The sequence below is a fragment of the Typopeltis vanoorti genome, chromosome 20, assembly GCF_054136105.1.
Source record: "Typopeltis vanoorti isolate ZY-2024b chromosome 20, IOZ_Tvanoo_1.0, whole genome shotgun sequence".
NCBI lineage: Eukaryota > Metazoa > Arthropoda > Arachnida > Uropygi > Thelyphonidae > Typopeltis > Typopeltis vanoorti.
Genome location: NC_143568.1, coordinates 82,032,299 through 82,053,240, shown reverse-complemented (window position 1 = coordinate 82,053,240; position 20,942 = coordinate 82,032,299). Strand labels below are relative to the sequence as shown.

General features: G+C 35.1%; 1 protein-coding gene across 1 annotated transcript in view; it reads left to right on the top strand.

The window, feature by feature from the left end:
• The first annotated feature begins 3,124 nt into the window (after positions 1-3,124).
• The window catches only part of LOC150095600 (uncharacterized), a 28,045-nt gene continuing 10,227 nt past the window's right edge, over positions 3,125-20,942 (top strand). The window contains exons 1-2 of the mRNA XM_090409922.1: positions 3,125-3,344; positions 13,171-13,377. Coding sequence (XP_090266048.1) covers positions 3,125-3,344; positions 13,171-13,377 — 427 coding nt within the window. The remainder of the gene's footprint in view (positions 3,345-13,170; positions 13,378-20,942) is intronic.

The window sequence follows — 20,942 nt, the reverse complement described above, 5'->3', positions numbered from 1 at the left end:
AAGTAATTATATTACAAGGTCTTCATGGAAATACGGTGGTGGAATTATATGAGATATTAGACGTGTGCTAAGAGAATGCGGGAGAGAGAGAGGATTTTGCAAAACTCTGATTATTTTGTTGAACTGTCTACACCGGAATACTCCATCCCTAAAGGAGTAGAAAGCAAGCAAGTTACTCTATTGCATAATAATAGTAGCAAAACGAAGAATGACAAACTATAGGGCCAAGTTATAAGGTAGTGATCATTAAGATCACAATAATGTTTATGATCCGAATTCAGAAGTGGATGAATGGACACAAAGATGGTTTTGCTAAATGGTGGCATCTTAGCAATCTGTTCACGTTTTATAACAAGCGGCAATTAAATTAGAGAAATAGATATATTAGACTATATAGATTTCACTGCCATTTGAAGAAAAATACTGCATGAAAGATTCTAGTGCCAATTGTAAATGAGGAATGGAAAATGGTTAATATGGTTAAGAGGATGGCTCACTGAAAGGTATCATAAAGTAATGTACGAAAGGAGGTGTGGAGTAAAGGTATAACTCACAGTATTATATTACATTATCAATCTATTCAAATCTCTTGAATCAGTATCAGTCAGTAGACGGCCCGCTGTCCGCTTTTATTACTGTGAGTTGTGAGATACTTTTTCTATGTTACCAAATGAAAGATTTTTTTTGTTTTGTTTTGGATTGGACAGATCGCAAGTTGTGTATCATATTAATGGACCTTTCTATAAGAAGCTAAATTGAGTGACCTAAGAATGGTAGCGGACATGGAAAAATTCAAGGGACCTATCTCAAGGATGATAAAGACAATGCAGAGGATCTCTGTGATGTTGGAGAAGGCTCTGATGAGTAGGTATAAGATATTGTACTTTATTAAAGCCTTGATACAGTCACATCTAGACAGCAGTATAGGTTTGAGGGCGAGAGAAATCTGAGAACAATGGAGAATGTTTAGAACATATAATCAAGAAAAGAACATCAGGACTATGAAATATCGATTATGGCGATAGATTAAGAATGTGCAGACTACACAGTTTAATAAATAAACTCAGAAAGGAGATATGATATAGGAAATACAAGTTACTAAAAGGATTTTATAAGGCAAGTGAAAGAGAAACTTTTCAATATTTGGCAAGCGTGAGGGAAGAAGTTAAGTGTAGATGGTAGACAGCTATAGGGAGGACTAGATTTTAATTCACGACTAGTGAATGGAATGGGTTCCCAAATGGAACATTGAGGACATCGTCATAAATTAGTTTAAGGCAAGTTATGATAAGGAGTAAGGGGTAGGATTAGTGTTGCTTTCCGGCGATGAGTCCAAGGGCTGCAAAGAGGCATCCCATCTCAATTTGTACTGTTATCCCAATGATAACAGTACAAATTGAATTCATTGTGTTCAAGAATCATAAAAATTTGAAATATATTTTAATGATTCGTTGTTGTTTTTTTTTCTGTAATTCATACTTTCTTAAATTCAATCTTTTTTCTATCCTTAGAATTAGCATTGAGTGCACTCGCTGGTAATGGACGAATTGAAAATTAAAATCCTTTTCTTTTTTTCTGTTTAAATACCATTTTCAAACTTTTAATTTGTAAAGTAATGCAAGTGACTGAACTGTTTTCTTAAATAACAATAAATTTCTCGATTTGACAGTTTTTGATATAAATTGTAAAAAGAAATCTTTGTGCACGAGATTAAATAAGGAATTGAGAAGTCACCAATGGGTTTAACCAATTTGCCACTATTAAAAAAATGTACAAAAAATTGCATTAACGACAAACAGTGCACTGAATGAGGCTTGGTAATGAGTTTTTACTTACGTACTAATGATTATGACACTGAGTTGCCTTCATGTTCAAGTTTAACTGATTATATTTTGATAACTTCGTACCCTTTATCTGGGAACATTAACCTACTTTTGGAGTGAAGCCATTCATCACAGAATAAAATTTCAGGAGATCGTCTGGTATTTCAGGTTTATGACACATTTAATCCAAAACTAATTAGTCTTTTGTTGGCTTCGTAAATTATTTTAAAATGAACATATTTTCTGTACAGAAACACGTGTTTTGTTGTTCAACATTGTTGCTATTTCATGTGCATAATTCTAGTTATTTTGGAAAGTAGGAATATTTATGACCCATAAATTATATTTGAGAAACTAAAGGTGGTGTTTAATTCAAGGCAGAAGGATGCTTTTTTGTACGCCGATAAAATTGTATTAAAATAATCAGATTTAATTAAGTAATGATTACTCAGATAAGAAAAATTCAAATTCGAATCCGATTTAATTCAAATGGGATTCGAACCCATAATTTCCCAATATGAGTTGTTGTCGCTATGTTTCAGAGGCGTAGGTGATTTTCAATTCAGAAACCTCCCAAGCAGTTCTAAATTAACGTTAGTATTATCGTTGGATTAAGCCTTTCATTTTAAATTTGCGGTATTCTCTGCATGCTTTCAAAATTTGCTTTGATACGACAGTTTATGAATGACGGTCATTAACTGCAACAAGCAGGGCTGCCGAGAGGGGGTGACATCTGAGACTTTTGTCACGGGCCCGCCATCGAAAAGGACCCGACCGTTTTAATTTATCGTAATAATACAACAATGATAAATAATAATGGCATATTGAGAATGATACTGTGTTTTGTTTTAGACAGACGGCTACGCTCTTTAGCTCGCCGTGAGTGTCTGAAAGACACTGATTCTCTCAGCGCGGATCGCTGTAGTTATAGCGGGTGATGACGTCAATAGGTGTTCGTGCAAGGTTGTTTTGCAGTTGTCTGCGCTAGCTAGTAATTGCATTCACAGTAATGTTCCCTGTCAAAACGCTTCGTTCTTGTTATTATTTTGATAGACGAAGGTTTTGTTATTGTTTGTAAAAGTGTGCAACTATATAATGTAGGCCGTGCGCTAAAAAATGAAATTACGTATTCTTATTAATTTGATTTTTTAATTATTAAAATTATATTTTTAATAATAAAAATTTGACCAACAGAAATGTATCATCCTAAATCTGGAAATCAAAAACGAAAGGAGAAAAGTGATCGTGAGAAGGCAAAAGAAGATTTAAAAAACAAGCATTTCCTACTGAAATATTTGAAGATGGAAGAACACCAAGATATTGAAATTTCAAGTAAACAATGTGCTAATAGTTTAACTGCTGACAAAAGTAATAAAGAATCTTCTTCACCTGGACCTGCAGCAGCTAACTCTGAAGTGAACACTGAAATAGACGCTATGGACAATTTAAACCTTCAAGATAAAGAAAAAAAGTTGTTTGGACCTGGAATTGAAGCAACAATCAGGCACAACAACCGATGCAGTTGGTAACAACGATTTAATATATGAAGAATTTACTTCAACTGGAGGTGAAGCTGAAGCGATTACCAACTTATAAGCTACCGAAGTTATAAATTACGAAGATCCAGGTACTTGGCTAGATTTCTTTAGTGATGTAAATCGGCAATTAATAGTTGTTAAAGGACTAAAACCCGAATTTGAGTTAAATGATATGGTCAAGTTAATGCCAAAAGATTGTAAAGGTAGAAACTTTTCTTCATATTTACTTTATTCTCAGTTATCAAATGGCCGTGATCAGTTAGTTCAAGACTGGTTATGCTGGAGTATATTGTGTTACCTGCCTATTATTTAGCAATGATACAAAAAGCAAATTTGTCAGCGATTTAAGTAAATCAGAAGGGTTTTATCCTCTAAAACAAAATTAGCAAATGTTATATACATGTTTGCCTGATCATGAAAAATCGCGATCTCATAAAGAGTGCTACTTATCCTGGAGGCAATTAGAGCGATCTCTAACTGGTAACGGAGTAAACAACAAAATGGAAAATTTAGTTATTAACGAAACAAAAAAATTTTATGAATTGCGTAAAAGGTTGCTTCATGTAATTTTGTTTTTAGCGTCCAGAAATTTATCATTTCGTGGTGCTAATCAACAAATTGGTAATCCACATAATGGGAACTTTCTGGGGATATTAGAATTAGTTGGACATTATGATCGCATACTAAAAGAACATTTACAAAAGGTAAAAGAATCTCAAAACACCAGCTAACGACTTCAGGCCCATTATTTATCGTGGCAAACTCAAAATGAATTCATTGACATTTGCAGTAATTTTGTATTAAACAAAATTTTAAGCGAAAGAAAGAAAGAAGTCCATTTATTATTCAATAATTTGTGACTCAACTCCAGATTCGTCACATATTGAACAAAATGTTTTAATACTACAATATGTTTTCAGAGATTCTTTAACTCAAAATTGGATAATTCTTGAAAGGTTTATAGAATTTCTTGATTTTTATCCTAAAACTGGAGAAAAATAGCAAAAAAATTATTAGAATGCTTCAATCAACTAGAAATTGACATACAAGACTGCAGAGGTCAGGGATGTGACAATGCTGCAAATATGAGTTTTATTGAAAAAGAAAATGAAACCTCTTTATTCCCCATGTGCAGCACATTCACTGAATGTAGTGGGCGTAAATGCAGCTAAATGTTGTCCGGAAAGTACAATATATTTTGGAAACTTGGAGCGTTTATTTGCATTTTTTAGCTCAAGCCCAATGAGATGGCAAATTTTATTAGAAAAAACTGGCTGTTCTCTTCATGGTCTATCTCAAACTCGCTAGAGTTGTAGAATCGATGCGGTTAGACCGGTTGCTCAGAAGCTTCCAAGTGTTTTAAAAGCTTTAGAGGATGTAATTTTGACTGGAAAATTATCAAATGAAGGTCATTCTGAAGCTGTTGCTCTAAAACGATATTTTTCAAGTTTCAAAGCAATACTGTTTGCAACAATTTGGTTTAAAATTTTAGCTTCCATTGACGAACGAAATAAAATATTGCAATCTAGTACCATATCGATTGATATTGCAACAGCAAATGTTGAGTCTCTTCTGAAAGAACTTGAACATTTTAGAAATAAGTGGCAAGATGTTCTCTCTGAAGCTACACTTGTTGCAATTCAATTGGATATAACCCCAAATGTCGAAAAACGGTAGAAAGCGAAGAGAATAAAGCTAGCAGATGAAGAAAGTGCAGATGGGGATGATACACAAGGACATTTTAAAAGAACTATATATTTTGTTATACTGGATACAATTATTTCGCAAGTTCACATGCGTTTCACATCTTTAAAAAACATTCAGAATTTATTTTCACCAATATTAAATTTTCAAACAATGAATCATCAAGAAATTTCTGACTCGTGCAATAATTTAATAAATAAATATTCAAAAGACTTAACATCATCTCTGAAAGACGAAATCTATCACATAAAAAAGATTTATAACGCCACGTTTAAAGATGTTATACCAGGAGTAGATTTATTAAATACCATTTATAAATTTCAACTTTACGGTGTTTTTCCCGAAATATGTACTTCAATCAGAATTTTTTGCAGAATTTTCCAACAACAGTTGCAGAAAAGATTGATAGCTTTGCTTTGCTATCAATAGAACATGACCTGGCAATGAAAATTGATTATGACGAGATGATTAAAGATTTCGCTAACCATAAAGTGAGGAAGTGGATGAGGCAATAAAAATTCTCTTTTTATTTAATGTTTGTATTTTGTATGGTATGTAATGTATCGAATTTTGAATTTATTGTACACTTTTTTAAATAAATGTTTAATGTTTTATATGACTTTTTTTATAAAACAAAAGTGATGCACTTTTTTTAAGTGGGGGCCGGACCACAGACTTGTCACGGGCCCGAAGGTTTCTCTCGGCGGCCCTGGCAACAGGTATTCATTTTCATTCAATAATATGAGTATTCTTTTTCTCGTTATTTGGTGCTCATCGAATCTACAATTTTTGCTTCGCTGTTCTGAGTCTGCGCAGTAACAAATGCACATTTTTATGCCTCAGCAAAAATCACATCAATATTAAATAAAGCAGATTATGGTGCAAGTGCTAATATGTAATAATACTGGATATTATTGTAACTTGAAATCTAAACACATCCTGTTTATAGAGACGCGATAAAAAATATAGAGTTCACTACATAACAATTACATCCATATGTAAATATTACTACTACTATTTTTTTAATTATACTTATCGAGATTCTGTTACATTTGGCAATTATCTTTTTATTCCGGTTGTTGGTTGAATCATTCTAAACTCAGCCTCTTCTAATTGCATTATTTATTTATTTATTTATTTATTTTATGAATCACTTTATTGTTCTATACTAATCTCATCTGATTTTCCCTTTTCAGTCGTTTTTGTAGACATTGCCCACAAAGTATTCCTGGTGAGATTTTTACAGGGTAGTTCGCCATTGCTTTCCCCAACCCCACTCCCCCAATTTTATCCAGGCTCGGGACCAGCATGTGGAACGTATTCATGACTGTATGTGTGTTCACGGGGCCGGTTTGCCTGTTCTAGGGGACGAAAAACCCGAGTTTCCGGGAGGAAAAAAATCCCTAACTCCGTATGAGACCGACTAACTCACTTTTAGTCGAAAGAGACCAGATAAAGGTTCCTCACGTCACTGACAGGAATCGAACCCAGGTCTTTTTCGAGCAAAGGGCTTCGTCTATACTGACTGAGCTACGGAGGTTCTATACTAATGCCAATCTTATTCCCAAAGTCGCAAAACAAGATTTCAATGGGATTCTTTAGTATAATTTGAAATGTCATTTCACTACTTGCTGGTGCTGCAGGACTCAGGAAAAGCCTCTGAATGTACCACTGTCATAGAAACAAAATCCAGAATTCTTTGGTTTAAATGTAACTTTTGGTGTTGAAGATAGTGTGAGGGAAAAAAAAGTGAAAAATAATTGTAATTCTGCAATTTGTAATAGTAATAAGATTAGGATTAGAATTAGGAGCATGTAATAAATGTAACATGTATTCTTTCTTGTCGATTCATGAATGTTCTCGGTAAGAATGAAAGCAGTAACAGGTAAGTTTCTGTGATGGTAAGAGTCAGAGAACTAGGGAGATGAATGAGAATAAGCTGCCTGAAAAAGCAGTGCACAAGAAAATAAGAATATTAGTTATATTAAGCTAAAGCTATAACACCTTTTACTTCCTTATAGGGAGTAGGCAAGGCCTTTAGACTTTATCTAGTTTTTTTAAGAGACTGAATGGGCAGTTCAATCTCCACAGGTAGGCAATCAGAGATAGCTAGCCCATGTCTATCACTAATTATAGGCGGCACCGATGACGAGCCCGGCAAACATCTCTTGGCACCTAATCCTAACAGCATATGTTACTGTCTGAAATAATGTATATTCTACAGTCGATTTTCTTGAGTTCACACGGGAAAAAAATGAGTTTCCAGAATAAAAAACGCGCTTGCCCGTGCTAGAGAGAGAGAGAGAGAGAGAGAGAGAGAGAGAGAGAGAGAGATTGACTAACTTAGGAACCTGTGGAAGATAGGCTTAGAAAAAGTTCCTCTAGTCGCCGACTGGAGGAATGTTTTCTAACTTACGAACTTAAGTCTATATATGAGTTAATTTGTCCTGCAGGGCTTTTTCTTCTGATATGATGCTGGTGGCTGTATTTTTGAGCATGCGTATGATGCTATGTCTACCTTTGGGCAGCCTAGTGCAGAGGATGCAAGCATCACTTCCACTTAGCTACATATTCAGATCTCATAATTAGACACGCAAAAGATAAAGTGAAGAAAACTTTATGCTCAAATGTAAAATTCCTATATATATATAGATGAATGTTTGTGTGTCTAGTACACAAATTCCCTTCACTTGACTATAGTAACAGTATTGGCAGTGTTTAGATTCAAAATCCTGACATTTCTGAATAAGTATTAGAATCCAAAAATACTAAATATTTTTGGAATCTAAACAGTCCTCAATGTGCATTCACTCATTTTATGTTGTTCTTTGCAGTCATGCCAAGAAATGGATTTTTTTTTTTAATTCTCATTACTTTTTCTTTTCCTTCTTCATTAGTTTCTTTTTAGATCGAGAGTTCTCCGTGTTTCAAAGATTTACAAAACATGATCATTTCTTTGTAGTTTTTAACATCAGAGTTGAATCAAGTTAAAAATTATTTGCTTTTTATTTGTAGTTCCATAGAAACCGACATTAAGAAGAGATGGAAGGTAGGGTGTGTCTAGTAAAAGAACCAGTTGTAGAATGTTTTACGGCACACCTTGAGTTTCAAGTTTGTTAGGTGGCGAAAAAATATTTCATCGCCTAATAAAGCATTTCGTAGAAATGTAAAAGTAAGAATGCACTAGAAAAAAACTCATTAGAAAATAAAGTAAGGAAGATATAGATACACAGACGCATACATGCATATATTTATAATAATATGAGAAAAGGTTTCTTTAAAAAAAAGATGATTTTTTTTGTTACAAAGGGAGTAAATGTTTAATATTTTTTTATAGTCCAACAATATATCATAAGTTGCTGAACTTCAAAAATGACATTTAGAATGAATCATATCGACAGTGTCCAGTGTTAGTTTACGATGAAAGACAGAGAAGGGGGTGGACATTATTATTCTATTCAATAATAATGTTATTATTATTGAATAGAAACTGATTTTAAAAATGGCTTTTGCAATGCATATTAGCTTAATTTCATAAATAGATCATTTCTGAACTGGTTATCAGTAAAAATTAAAAGTAAATAAACGAAACTACAAGGAAAAAAAGACATTTATATTAATCCTCATAAAACATTGTATTTTCCATACGAAGGTCGATCATTATTAACGATTTGGTACAGTAGAAGTGCATGAGTCAGAGACTGATTGTGCTCATGTCAGAGGCGGTTCTCTCAAGAGACATCTTGCATTGAAAGGCAAACAGGGAAAAAATGGGGATTCTACTAGATGGACGTGCTGTGGATTGAAATGAAAATTTATGACTCATTTTACAACATTGAGGCCACTATCAAGTTTTAATGGTTGCTAGGGTCAAGGAAAACGTATCTCTGAACAGAATTACGAACACGTTTGGTACGCTTTCTTCTAATAGTTCTCGTAAAGAAGTTCTATAATTATTTTTCACATTGTACATTCTAAAATCTTATGCTTACTAGTTTTTCTAATGTAAATCAATTCCAATTGATGCATCAAATGAATTTTTGATGAGAAAAATTTAGATGAAAAAAAAAAAAAAAATTTCTCGTCTAAATAAAGATAAACACCAGGTGGAGTCACCGGAAGCATAAATCTACCACAGTAGATTTATGCTTCCTGTGAATGCTATGAAACATTTCATTCTTCCAGTTAATAATTTTTATTTAATATAATTCAGAAATTCGCAAAAAAAAAAAAAAAAAAAAAATTGTTTGTCTACTCAGAATAAAATAATAAATAATGTTCCAGACTCTTTTCGTGATGAAACAGCATGTTACATAAAAAAATAAACCAGTCTTGTTCATTACACCTAAATATTATTCACTTCTAGTGCCTGCTAACACGTTACATTCGAGGTTAATAAAATTAGGAGTAAGTTTAATTGCCGAAACATTTGGTGTGTTGCAGATGTACTAATGCAGTTATTTTCATTAAATAATTTCGTTTAACAGAATGAACTTTTTTTGGGCGGGGGGGGAGGAAACTTCGCCTCTTGCACTCATCTCTGCAGTCACTAAAGCTTTTCTGCTATTACGACGCGTAATCAAAAAGTTTCCAGTTTGTATTCTTTCTTAACACTTCCGTAGCTCAATCGGTTTTGATGATATCCGTTGGTCGGAAGCACCTGAGTTCGAATCCAGTCTAAAACGTAAAATACCTTTATCAATGAGGCCGAGTTAGCTGGTTCTCATATGGGGATGGCCGGTTTTCTCCTCTCGGAAACTAGGGTTTTTCAGCTCGCAAACGTGTCAGAAGAACACATGATATATAGACATAGGTGATTACGCGAATAAGGATTAACCACCCAATGCCATCTGGTCTGATTTCGAAAGCCCGCATGGTATGATGCGTGTATACACGCAATATTTGTAGAAATGAAAATATTTGTAGAAATCTTGTTTTTTTTTTTTGTTTTTTTTTTGAATTAACCAAGTTAACATTTTTAGCCAAGATGATTATTATTGAATTATAAGCCAGGTTTTCATTTGTCTAAACATCTTTGTCCTAAAGAAAGCAGAGAGAGAGAGAGTTGTTGCACGTTCGCGTCTTTTATCAACATGGTTTGGCACTATCATGATGAAATTCTCATTTCATTTAGCTAACTCTTAGATAGTGGACAAAAATTCTTGGACATTTTCGTTGGCAAAATCCCCAGCTTTGAGCATCAGCAAAGTCACCTCACTTCACTCCATTTTTGAACTTAAAAAAAAAAAAAAAGAAAGAAATGTTTGGCTTTTGCTCACTGTTTGCCTTCCAAGAGCATATTTAAATCTTCAGCATTTCTAAACAATTCCCCCCCCCCCCACTGGTGTAGAGTTGTTCTTTGAAGGCCACCATTTCGCGATGGAGCAGAAATATTAAATCTTAAAAGGATACAACAAATTTGCACTTACAGGGTGATCAAAATTAAAGTATCCTTGTTTAAGGCCTTGTGGGCACACCCAATGACCAAATGCTGCGAAACTTTGCAGGAAGAAGACGTGCGTCATGCAAAAGCGATATCTGAGGAAAAAAATAGTTCCAAAATTCACCTAGTGGAGAATTTTGGAACTACGCTGTATAATGTGCCGAATAGATGTAGTACTTTTTTTGTATGTGTAAGAAGGAGAAAAGGAGCACAAGAGCATAAACAACACATTTTTATTCACTTCTATTATGCATTCACAGGGTGTACACTGTTCAATGTGCTGCACTTCCCGGTATGCCACAAATTGTATCCTTTGCTGAGTATGATCAACGGCAAAACTCAGGTGGCGAGACTGACCTTGCACACATGCTGCGTTATGCTCTCTTTCAGCGCTGGCAAGTTATCAGGATGATCCCAATAAACCCTTTGAGAAATTCCCAGAGCTAGAAGTCACTGGAGGTCAGATCAGGTGAACGAGGCCGCCATGCAGTGGGAAATGCATTGCTGATCACTCTGACTTCCATGAAATGTTCTCGAAGAACATCTTGTAGAGATCAACCGATGTGTGGAAGAACCCCGTCCTGCATGAAAATGGCCGAATCCATGCACAGGCGCTGTAGTTGTGGCATAACAAAATTATTTATCATATCGCAATACCTCTCAGCAGTAAGTCAGCAGGTCACAGGACACGACTGACGAATGTACTCAGAGAAGAATGGTCGAATGATAAACGATGCTGTAAACCTTAGCAGGCAGTAACTTTGGTTGAATGCAAAGGAATTTGTTTGGCATGCGAGTTTTGCGTAGCCCCTACCTGGCAGTTATGGGTATTCACAGCTCCATTCAGGTGAAAGTGAGCCTCATCTTCAAAAAATCATCCACGGCTGCACAGCGCTCAACTACACTCGAGCTAGAAATGTTAAAGCGAATGTCCGTCGAGTTTCAAAGCCTGTGTCAGAGTTATCTTCAATGAGTAGAAATGCAGAATCTTCCGTAGAATTTTCCAGGCAGTTGTGTAAGGCACATCCATATGTCTTGATACAGCATATGCACTGCAGGAACCAGCGCTATTATTCATGGCCTGCTCCACAACTGTAGTAGCAACTTCATTCACTTTTTGGGAATTGATTACTTTGCGATCTTTAGGTAGGTCTAACTCCCAACGATCCCGTTTCTTCTAAACAGCTAATCATTCGTCGCAGTGCACATGGAGATAGTGGACCTCGTCGACATTTGTTCAGGCAACGAAATTCGCGGAGTGCAGCGACACATTGCAATTGTTTAGTAGTACATCTTCACAAGTAAAGCACGTTGGTGCAAGGTTAATGCCATCATTATGGTCGGTGTTAACGATCAGAATGAAGGAAACAGTCCCGTGTCCATCTTTTTAAAGCCTCCTGGCACCTGTCGACCTTCGTGATATACAAACTCCATGCATTTGGTGTTTACAACGCCCCTGGTGGCGAATTGTTTGGAACCACCCCCCTCCCCTCAGATATCGCTTCCGCATGATGCACAATATATTCCTACAAAGGATATTGTGGATGGTATTCCACAAGGCCTTAAACTGGGACTCTTTAATTTTGATTACCCTATATTTCTCAATAGCGCAATCTACAATTTTGAATAGCAAATTCTATTCTATGTACCTCTAGTGGAGGTTAGTATTAACCGTAGCAGTGTTATATGAAGGTAGTTCTGGCAACATTTTGATTATAAATTTTTATGGTAATAACCACATGAAGAAATTTCAATCTTAAATTACAGGGAATTTTTGTTGCCTCAATCACTATGTAGACTTATTTGAAACCAGTATTTGCCATAACAAGAGTGATTTTCTCTGCTGCAGGATTACCCAAACCTCATTTTTTAATTATTTTTAAGTAAATTTATGATCATCTGCATTGAAGCTAAATACGTAACTTCATTTAGATCAAGTTGCTTGGAATTGCAGCCGAAGCAGTTTACATCATCACACCAGTATATTACGTGGAACTACTTGTGCTCTTTTGACCGGTTTCCCTATCTCGTAACATTAAAAGCTCGAGCGTCTGGATGAAAATCACTTTGCCACCTGGGATCTTAAGTTCAGTGGTATTCTGTGAGAAAATCACTTTGCCACCTGGGATCTTAAGTTCAGTGGTATTCTGTGAGAAAATACTGCTGCCTAGAACACAGAAAAAAAATGTTAATGACTTTTCAACTGAAGGTGGATTAGAGTTAATTCGGTTTACCACTCCCCATGCCCCTTATGCGGAACATACTCGCTAACAGTAGAACAGATGCAATTAACAGCCATAATAATGTAATCTTCCATCTATGATGAGAAGAATTTTCTAGAACCTTTTTCAAGAAAAGCTACCTATATGCAATTGTAAATCAGACATAAATGCTAGGACAGTGGAGAGGAACGATGTGCGCATGTGTTAAAAATGACATTATTTAAAATTCAAGTTTAGTACAATCAGAATGACCATCTGTTTTATTTACTTAAAATAAGAAATTCCAAAAAAATGACGAAATAAAAAAGAAATCCTTCGAACTAATTAAAACATTGCAATAAATATAAATCTATTTAAAATATAAATTGGTTATTTTTTTTTGTTTTTCATTATTGTAAAATGTCATATACCATCTTAATGTTGCTTTTATTTATTTCTAGCTGTTTTAAATGCTACATCAAGTATTAATGATCAGCCATGTCCGCGGTCTGGTGCGCCATCCAATGGACGAGTGTGGTTTCGTCATCGAGGTGGACTGACTGCCATTTTTACGTGTGATGTCGGCTATGTGTTAAAAGGTACCAATGTGTCTCACTGTCAGACTGATGGACACTGGTCCGCTCCACCTCCCATATGCCAGCCACCAGGTAAATGGATACATTATTTAAAACAAAGCAAATTTGTTGAAACTAATAACTGAATTTTCATGATACCAGATTTAAAATGTCTTAGGACTCAGTGAATATTTTTGTAATTCAGTGAATTATAAAAATATATCGTATGACGAATATATTTATTTAAATTATTTTATGATAATCCAAAGGCCATTAAGCCTATCGTACTTAGTACCGGAAATAACTAAGAGTTAAAGTAATCCGAAAACCATATTCTAGAGATCTAGAATAGTACTTCTTTTTTTTTTTAATCCTCTTCAGATATCCCATAAAGGGGTATGGTGGTCACACACTAGAGAAGAAAGCCATCGAAAACGTCAAGACTTTCATAGAAGACATCCATATGGAATGAGAAATCCGGAGAACCTTTGGCGATGGGTTAATTTTTGGACATGCATTTCAAAATCATTTTTATATGGTGTTTAGCTTCTTTGTCATTCGTTTGAATATCCTTAATATCTTTCAATCTGTTCTTTTTTTTTTTCACATCATGAAGAAGAAATTCATTTCACTCATGAAAATTTAGTTTCGCCCCTGGTTCCTTTCCAATGGTTTCTATATTGTTACAAGGCTCATCACAAATGGCAACTGATTTGAAAATAGGAAGATAAACATACCAAGATTTGAAGGTACTAAAGACATTCAGACAAACGTAACGAAGAAACTGTACCTTGGAACAAAATATATTTTGACATCATCGCATAGCTTCAGAAGGCACGAGACAATAAATAACATTGTCATATTTGTTATTCCTTAGCCGTGAGCATTTTACACACTTGTAGTTTTGTGTAAACGCCTGAAATACTTGCTCCTCTGTTCACAGAATATTCGATTTGTTTCATCATCATCATCACGAACCCTGGGCTCACTGCCCGTTGATGTCTGATGCCTGTTTCACTATCTTCTTCCACCTTTCTTTGTCCAGTGCACAGTGTCGCAGTTTTTGTACACCCATTCCACACCAGTCTTTTATATCGTCTATCCATTCTCTGTATGGTCTACCTCTTCTGTTTAAACCATCCAAAATACCAAACATAAATGTCTTTATCTTCCGGTCCTCACTCATTCTACAGATGTGTTCCAAATAATTGCAGCATCCGTTTTATAATCTTCTGCATTAGATTCTCTTTTGGTTGTATTTTCTGATAGAGCTCTTCATTGGTGAGAAGAACACTGTACCCATCCTATTCTTAGAATCTTCCTGTAACAAGTTCTTTCAAATGCCAAAATTCTTTTTCTTGATTCTTTATTTATTACCCACGTTTCAGATCCTACAGTACACCGCTGAAGATGCATGTTTCCAGTACTCTTAGTTTTGTTTGCAGACTGATCATTTTAATTTTCCAGATGTTATCCATGGCCTTCAGATTTGTTCTTCCCTTTGAAATCCTGATCTTTATTTCTTTTTTACAGTCCAAGTCATATGTCAGTTTACTTCCCCAATATGTGAATTGTTCTACATTTTCTACATCAGTTCCATCCACTTGTATCTTTTGTTTCATGTTCTTCTCACCAAATACCATTGTCTTTGTTTTTTCCAAGTTCATAACAAGTCCAAATCTCTTCCCTTCCTCATTTAACAGTTCCAGTGTTTTTTGTAGTTCTCTTTCGTCTTCTTCAATAATAACAATGTCATCTGCAAATCTCAGATTGTTAATTCTCATTCAGTGTACAGATATTCCTTTGGCATCTTCCTTCAATTTGTCCATTGCACTTTCTAAATGTGCGATGAAAATGCTTGGTGATATTGGGTCTCCCTGTCTAGTACCTCTGCTTGTTTTAAACCATTTCCCCAAATCATCACCTATTCTAACTGCTGCAACTGCATTCTGATAAACATCTTTTAATATAGCTATTAGTTTTTTTATCAATTCCATAGGATTCCAGAACTGCTAATGTCACTTTCTGGTCAATACTGTCAAATGCGTTCTGAAAATCAACAAAGCAAGTATATATGTTTTTGTTTTTGATTCTAGCTTTCTCTGCTATTAACCTCATTGTCAAAATCTGTTGAATTGTAGTTCTATCCTTCCTAAATCCTGCTTGCTCGTCTGCAAGTTATGCTTCCAATTGTGTTCTCAATCTTTCTGTCAATATGATCATCATCACTTTACCAAGGTGACTTATCAAGGCAATTGTTCTATAATTTTTACATTCTAGCTTATTTCCTTTCTTGTATAGTGTCACATATATTGATTTCACCCACTCCTCTGGCATTTTCCCTTCTTTCCATACCATATTACATAGTTGGTGCATTTCTGTAACCATACTTTCACCACCATATTTAATCATTTCTCCAGTAATGTTATTGTTACCAGAACTCTTGTTGTGTTTTAGCCGTCCTATTGCTTTTTCTACCTCTCCTCTTAAAATGTCCGTATCATGCTCATTACCTGGTGGTGATATTTGCTTCAATTCTTCAGTCATTTTCCCAATGCTATCTGAATTTAGTTTTTCTTCATATAACTCACTACAGTATCTTGTTCACCGCTGTACAATTTTTTCTTTATTCATCAATACTTTGCCTTTTTCATCTTTAATTGTGGTCTGTTTTGGTTGCCGCTTTCTATTAATGATTCTGATCATTTTGTATACCTCTCTTGTTTTATGCTCTCCATAGTACTGTTCTATATTGTTGCATTGGGCTTCTAACGATTTCATTTTATCCATTCTGACTGCTTTTTTCACCTCATTACACTTTCTTCTATATTGCTCTTCTATTTGTTCTGATGTATCCCTTCTTATCTTCAACATTCTTTTCTCCTGTATTAACTTCAGTGTTTCTTGTGTAATCCATTTCTTCTTGATCTTCTCTTCTTCTGGTACTGTTTCTTCAATTGCATCTTCTATCGCCTTCATTACTCTTTTCACTCTTAAATTTGAGTTTTTTTCTTTCTCCACACTTTTAAGTTTCTCTTCTAACACTGTTCTGTACCTTCTTCCTATTTCTGCTTCACTTACTCGTGCTGTATCTCTTCTATTCTGATGTTGGGATATATTTCTTTTTTAATTTCAACTCGATTTGTTTGCATAAGCGTATTCTTATTTACAATACCGAACATCGAAATAGCAAACAAATATTCTATCTCGTGAATAATCCAACATTTATAAATCAGTATGTGTCAAGGAAACCTTTGATTCTAGGATTTCTTGCCTACTTTTAAAACATTCTGTGTGTTATGAAATATTCTTTACAAACCATGTCTTACGATTTCTTAACTCTGTAAACCTTGAGGGGAGCGAGTACTAAATTTTGAATTGCGTTGAGTTTTGAAAAATTACTGCGTTTATTCCCCACCCCACCCCCATTTTCATCGCCTGACTTGACACCACCATCTTATTAAAGTACTACAGAATTGGAGTTAACAAAAAAGTAACTCCCAGCGTAGCCACTCAAGGGAATCTGGACGCGTGTGTTTCTCAATACTGCTTAACCACCTGTGAGTTATTTTCCCATTCGTTCCTACCAATGAATGAATACCAATGAACTCCAGAATGAATAAATCAGGTGACTTTCGAAGAGGTCACCTGATTTATTCATTCTTTTAATTCGTCCCATAGAATTAAATGTATGAATTTCCCATACAGTCTTTGGCTCACCCTTGGGCAAACATACGAAACGATCTACATTAATATTCCTTATGTTGAGGTGTTCTAAATGAAATGTGTTTGGTTCATATAATACAAAATTAGAGTTTAGTGCGCTTATTTCACTTCAATGTGGCTAATTTAATTAATAATGTTTGTTTATTTATTTAGCTCCATAACAGGCCACTAGGCCTAAAACGTGAAGGGAAAAAGAAAAAGACGTTTATTTATTCTAATTACTTAATTAGATTTATTTATTTTTCTAATTAAATTGTTAATTAGTATGACTGTTGTAGTTAACAATAACAATGCTCAGTTGTAATTGAGTTCACGGGGATATGCACATCATAGAGGCGCACATATCACGATGGTGTTTTTAAAAGTCATTAAAGCTACTTATGGATGGTTTTATACATTTTACATTAACCTAATAGAGTAGTTTAAAGTAGTTGACTGCTAATATCTTGGCCTAGTTTGGGGTGGTCTGTGTAGAATAGACTTTTGGAACACCTTTAGTCTTCTGTTGTCATCTGTTCTCATCGCGAAGGAGTGCGGGTTTCGCAAAACCGGTTAGTGGGCTAAGAGAATCGAACCGTTACATCTATCTATCCCACTGGCTTTAACAGGCCTTTAAGGCCCACAACCTTCCAAGCATGCTTGGATTTCGTAACCGAAATACGAGGATAGAATGGTCACTCCTATGCCTCAAGGTATTCTTGGCTGTATCCGTGTGTATTCACGGGGCCGGTTTGCCTGCTTGCGGGATGAAAAACGCCAGATAAACTGGCGGGAAAAACCCTACTGCCCGCGCCCAAGACCGGCTAACTTGGCTATGGCTGAGGAAGATCCTTCAGCTCCTCACGTCTCCGACGGGAATCGAACCTAGGACACTCCTTCCCCAGGCATATGGTTGCGAAGCGCAAAGCCACTAGGCTAACCGCGCGGACCGAACCGTTACATGGTAATTGGAATATGTTTTACCTCTTCTCGGTCGGGTAGGAAGTGTTCAGCTCCTTTCCTTACATCATGTAGTGTAACTTTGTTAGCCGTGTAAGATAGGCGGTTCTTTTAATGAATCTAATCTACATAATCTGGCTGTAAGCGTGCCGAAGTTGGCTCACTATCAGCTGTATGTCTTCGAGAAGTTATGCAATAAAAACCTGAACCTCGGCTTATGCCTCGATCGACCGCCATCAATTAATAATTTGAAATGATGTTATCCATTTTTTGACACTCGAATATGATCAGCGAAAAGTATCGGTCTTCCATGAAGTTTATTCATGGGTTCTTATATCACTTCTAAATCAATGTGCTGTGAACATGCACTGTTATTATTAATTTCGGGCAAAAGATGCGGTTTAGCTTACGTTGTTGACTAGCTAAAGTAGAGTAGGAATTGATTCGGGTAACAAATTTCGATGTTTAGTCCAGTGGATATCAACGAAGATTTATTAAAACTTAGTTATTTGATAGAACACTGCGATCCTTCTTAAAAAAATAAATAAATAAATAAAAACTCATGCTTACATATAAAGTTGAATCAGGAATTTATTAAAGAATGATACAAGTGGTATCATTATTTAAACAGTTAATTTAATATTTGGCATGCTACCATTAATGTCACTTTAACTACGGTTATCTATAAGCTAATGATTTCTCAAACTGCCTCTTGGCTGATTTTCTTCCGGGCAGTCTCCTTTCTCTAGGAGGATGTATCGAAGAACTTGTCAAGGTATCCTTCTCCTGTCCATTCAGTTTACATGATTAACTATTTTTGTCTATGCTGCCGATTTACTGTACTATAGGTATCATATTCAGTTTATTCGTTGTATCTTTGTTTTTCACCATATCCAGTAACGTAGATATAGTTACTGGATATACAGTTTGCGTAAATTTTATTTCGAGTGATGTAAACCGCTGTTCGCCATGTTTTCTGATGATCCTGGCTTCACGCTTATAGGTAAGTATTGATCCTGCTAATTTCTTTAGCATTAATTATGATTCCTCTGGACTGTTGTTGAATTAAAAGTTGATTAATTAGTCCCATAACACAAATATAAGGATGTTTTATTTGCATTTGTTTTACTTATTTATTTTTTAGATGTCCATAGATTGTAGTTTCTTGGAAATAGTAGTAGAGTGCACTTGGTGGAGAGGGATCTGTTCATAGAACAGGTATAACAGGGATGAATGAATGAGAAAAAATTATATTAATAATAATAAAGCAAAAGGAAAGCATTGCAGAAATTAATATATACATGCACAGGAACGATTATGAGAGTAGGGTAGGTGGGATATACTGTACCTTCCAAAGAAGATCGTGGCTATTACATTTTATGTTGGGATCACGCATTCCATCAAAAATGGGAAATGCAGAACATCCAAAGTTCAAAAGATAGTTTCAAACAAATAAAAAAAATGTACTATTTTCATTAAAACATCCACTTTTCGGACAGTTTTAGCCCAATTTTATTATTTTTTAAGTATGGTATTTTTTTTTAATACTGTATTTCATTGAAACCTGATACTGTATTATAACGGGTTAAACGAGGCGATCTGAGACCTCGAAGGTTCAGTTTTTGCAGAACTACAGATCAAAAGGAGGGCAGACAGTCGGTGATAGCAGTCGTACTCATTACAGTAACTGAAAATGCAACAGAGTGTTTATGATGCAGAGAAGGCTCGAACCATCGACATACAGAATGCGTTACGATGGACACAGTTTAATATTTTAAACCGTAGCCCATATAAAATATGAATCATCAAAAACAAAATGAGGCGCGCGAGCGAATATTGAGGATGGTCTTCTTGAAATGTATCTAAAAGTACAACTACTAGATGGCAGCACATATCGACCAGTACTAAAAGTACAGGTACAGGAAATTCGACCAGATAATGTTGGGGGGGGGGGAACTCTGTAGAAGCTTATACAGAAATCATCCATATATGTGCAATTAGACTAGTGCAATTCTAAAAAAAGCAGATGATAATGGCAGAAGGCATTTGATACTAGAGAAAAAAATTCAAGAGGAACCGCAGGACAGAAGCGGAAATAACATCCACGACAAAATACGGGACAATTTTGGTGAGTTGGTTTTACAAAGTAAAAAATAAAGGTGATATTTGGTTTTACAAAATAAGTATCAATACTTTTCAAACTGGACCTCGAAATGCTCAATTTGTGTTTGAGTGTTAATGTATTTGTGTAATATCCGAACGTCCCCTATGTGCAATACTAAACGTTCGTGTACACATTTTGCATTCAACTTGGTCGTTACGTTTTTCTTTTGCAATAAAATTCCATTCTTTCGAATAATCATCATTAGAAACGCACTTTCGTTTTGGCATCGTTAAGAGCTCAAGGAAAGAAGCAAAATTTAATTTACCTTTGTGTAATTAATAAAGAAAATTAATTTGCCTTTAATCATATATTTTATGTATTAACCAAATATCGCACATTCGAAAAAAGGCGAGATAGTATTTTTTTAATAATTAGAAATAACATCCATGTACTCTACCGATACCGCACCGCACAATGTCCAAATAAGAACTGTTTGAAAATAAGCAAATGCAATATATCTGTACAGAGTTATAAATAAAATGCTTATACTAAGTAAAAAGCGACCAATGAAAGGGACCGTCGCCGCCGTAAGCTGCAAACACAATTAATTCCCTCGAATTGTCAGTTTTTATGACTTACAAATCAATTTAAGTTGAATTATTTGAAAAGAATATTGAAAATTATAATTGTCGAATTTTGCTGTCCCGTATTATGCTTGTAGGGACAGGCCTATTGTCCCGTATTTTGATAAAATTATAAATATTATGTTAAGTTATACGGGACGTCTGACAAGCCTACTTTTAATAGCTTAGATAATGAAACTTTTAATTGTTTGTGTTCCAGAATGGATGAATTGAAAATAAAAAAAAATAAAAATATGGAATTTTCT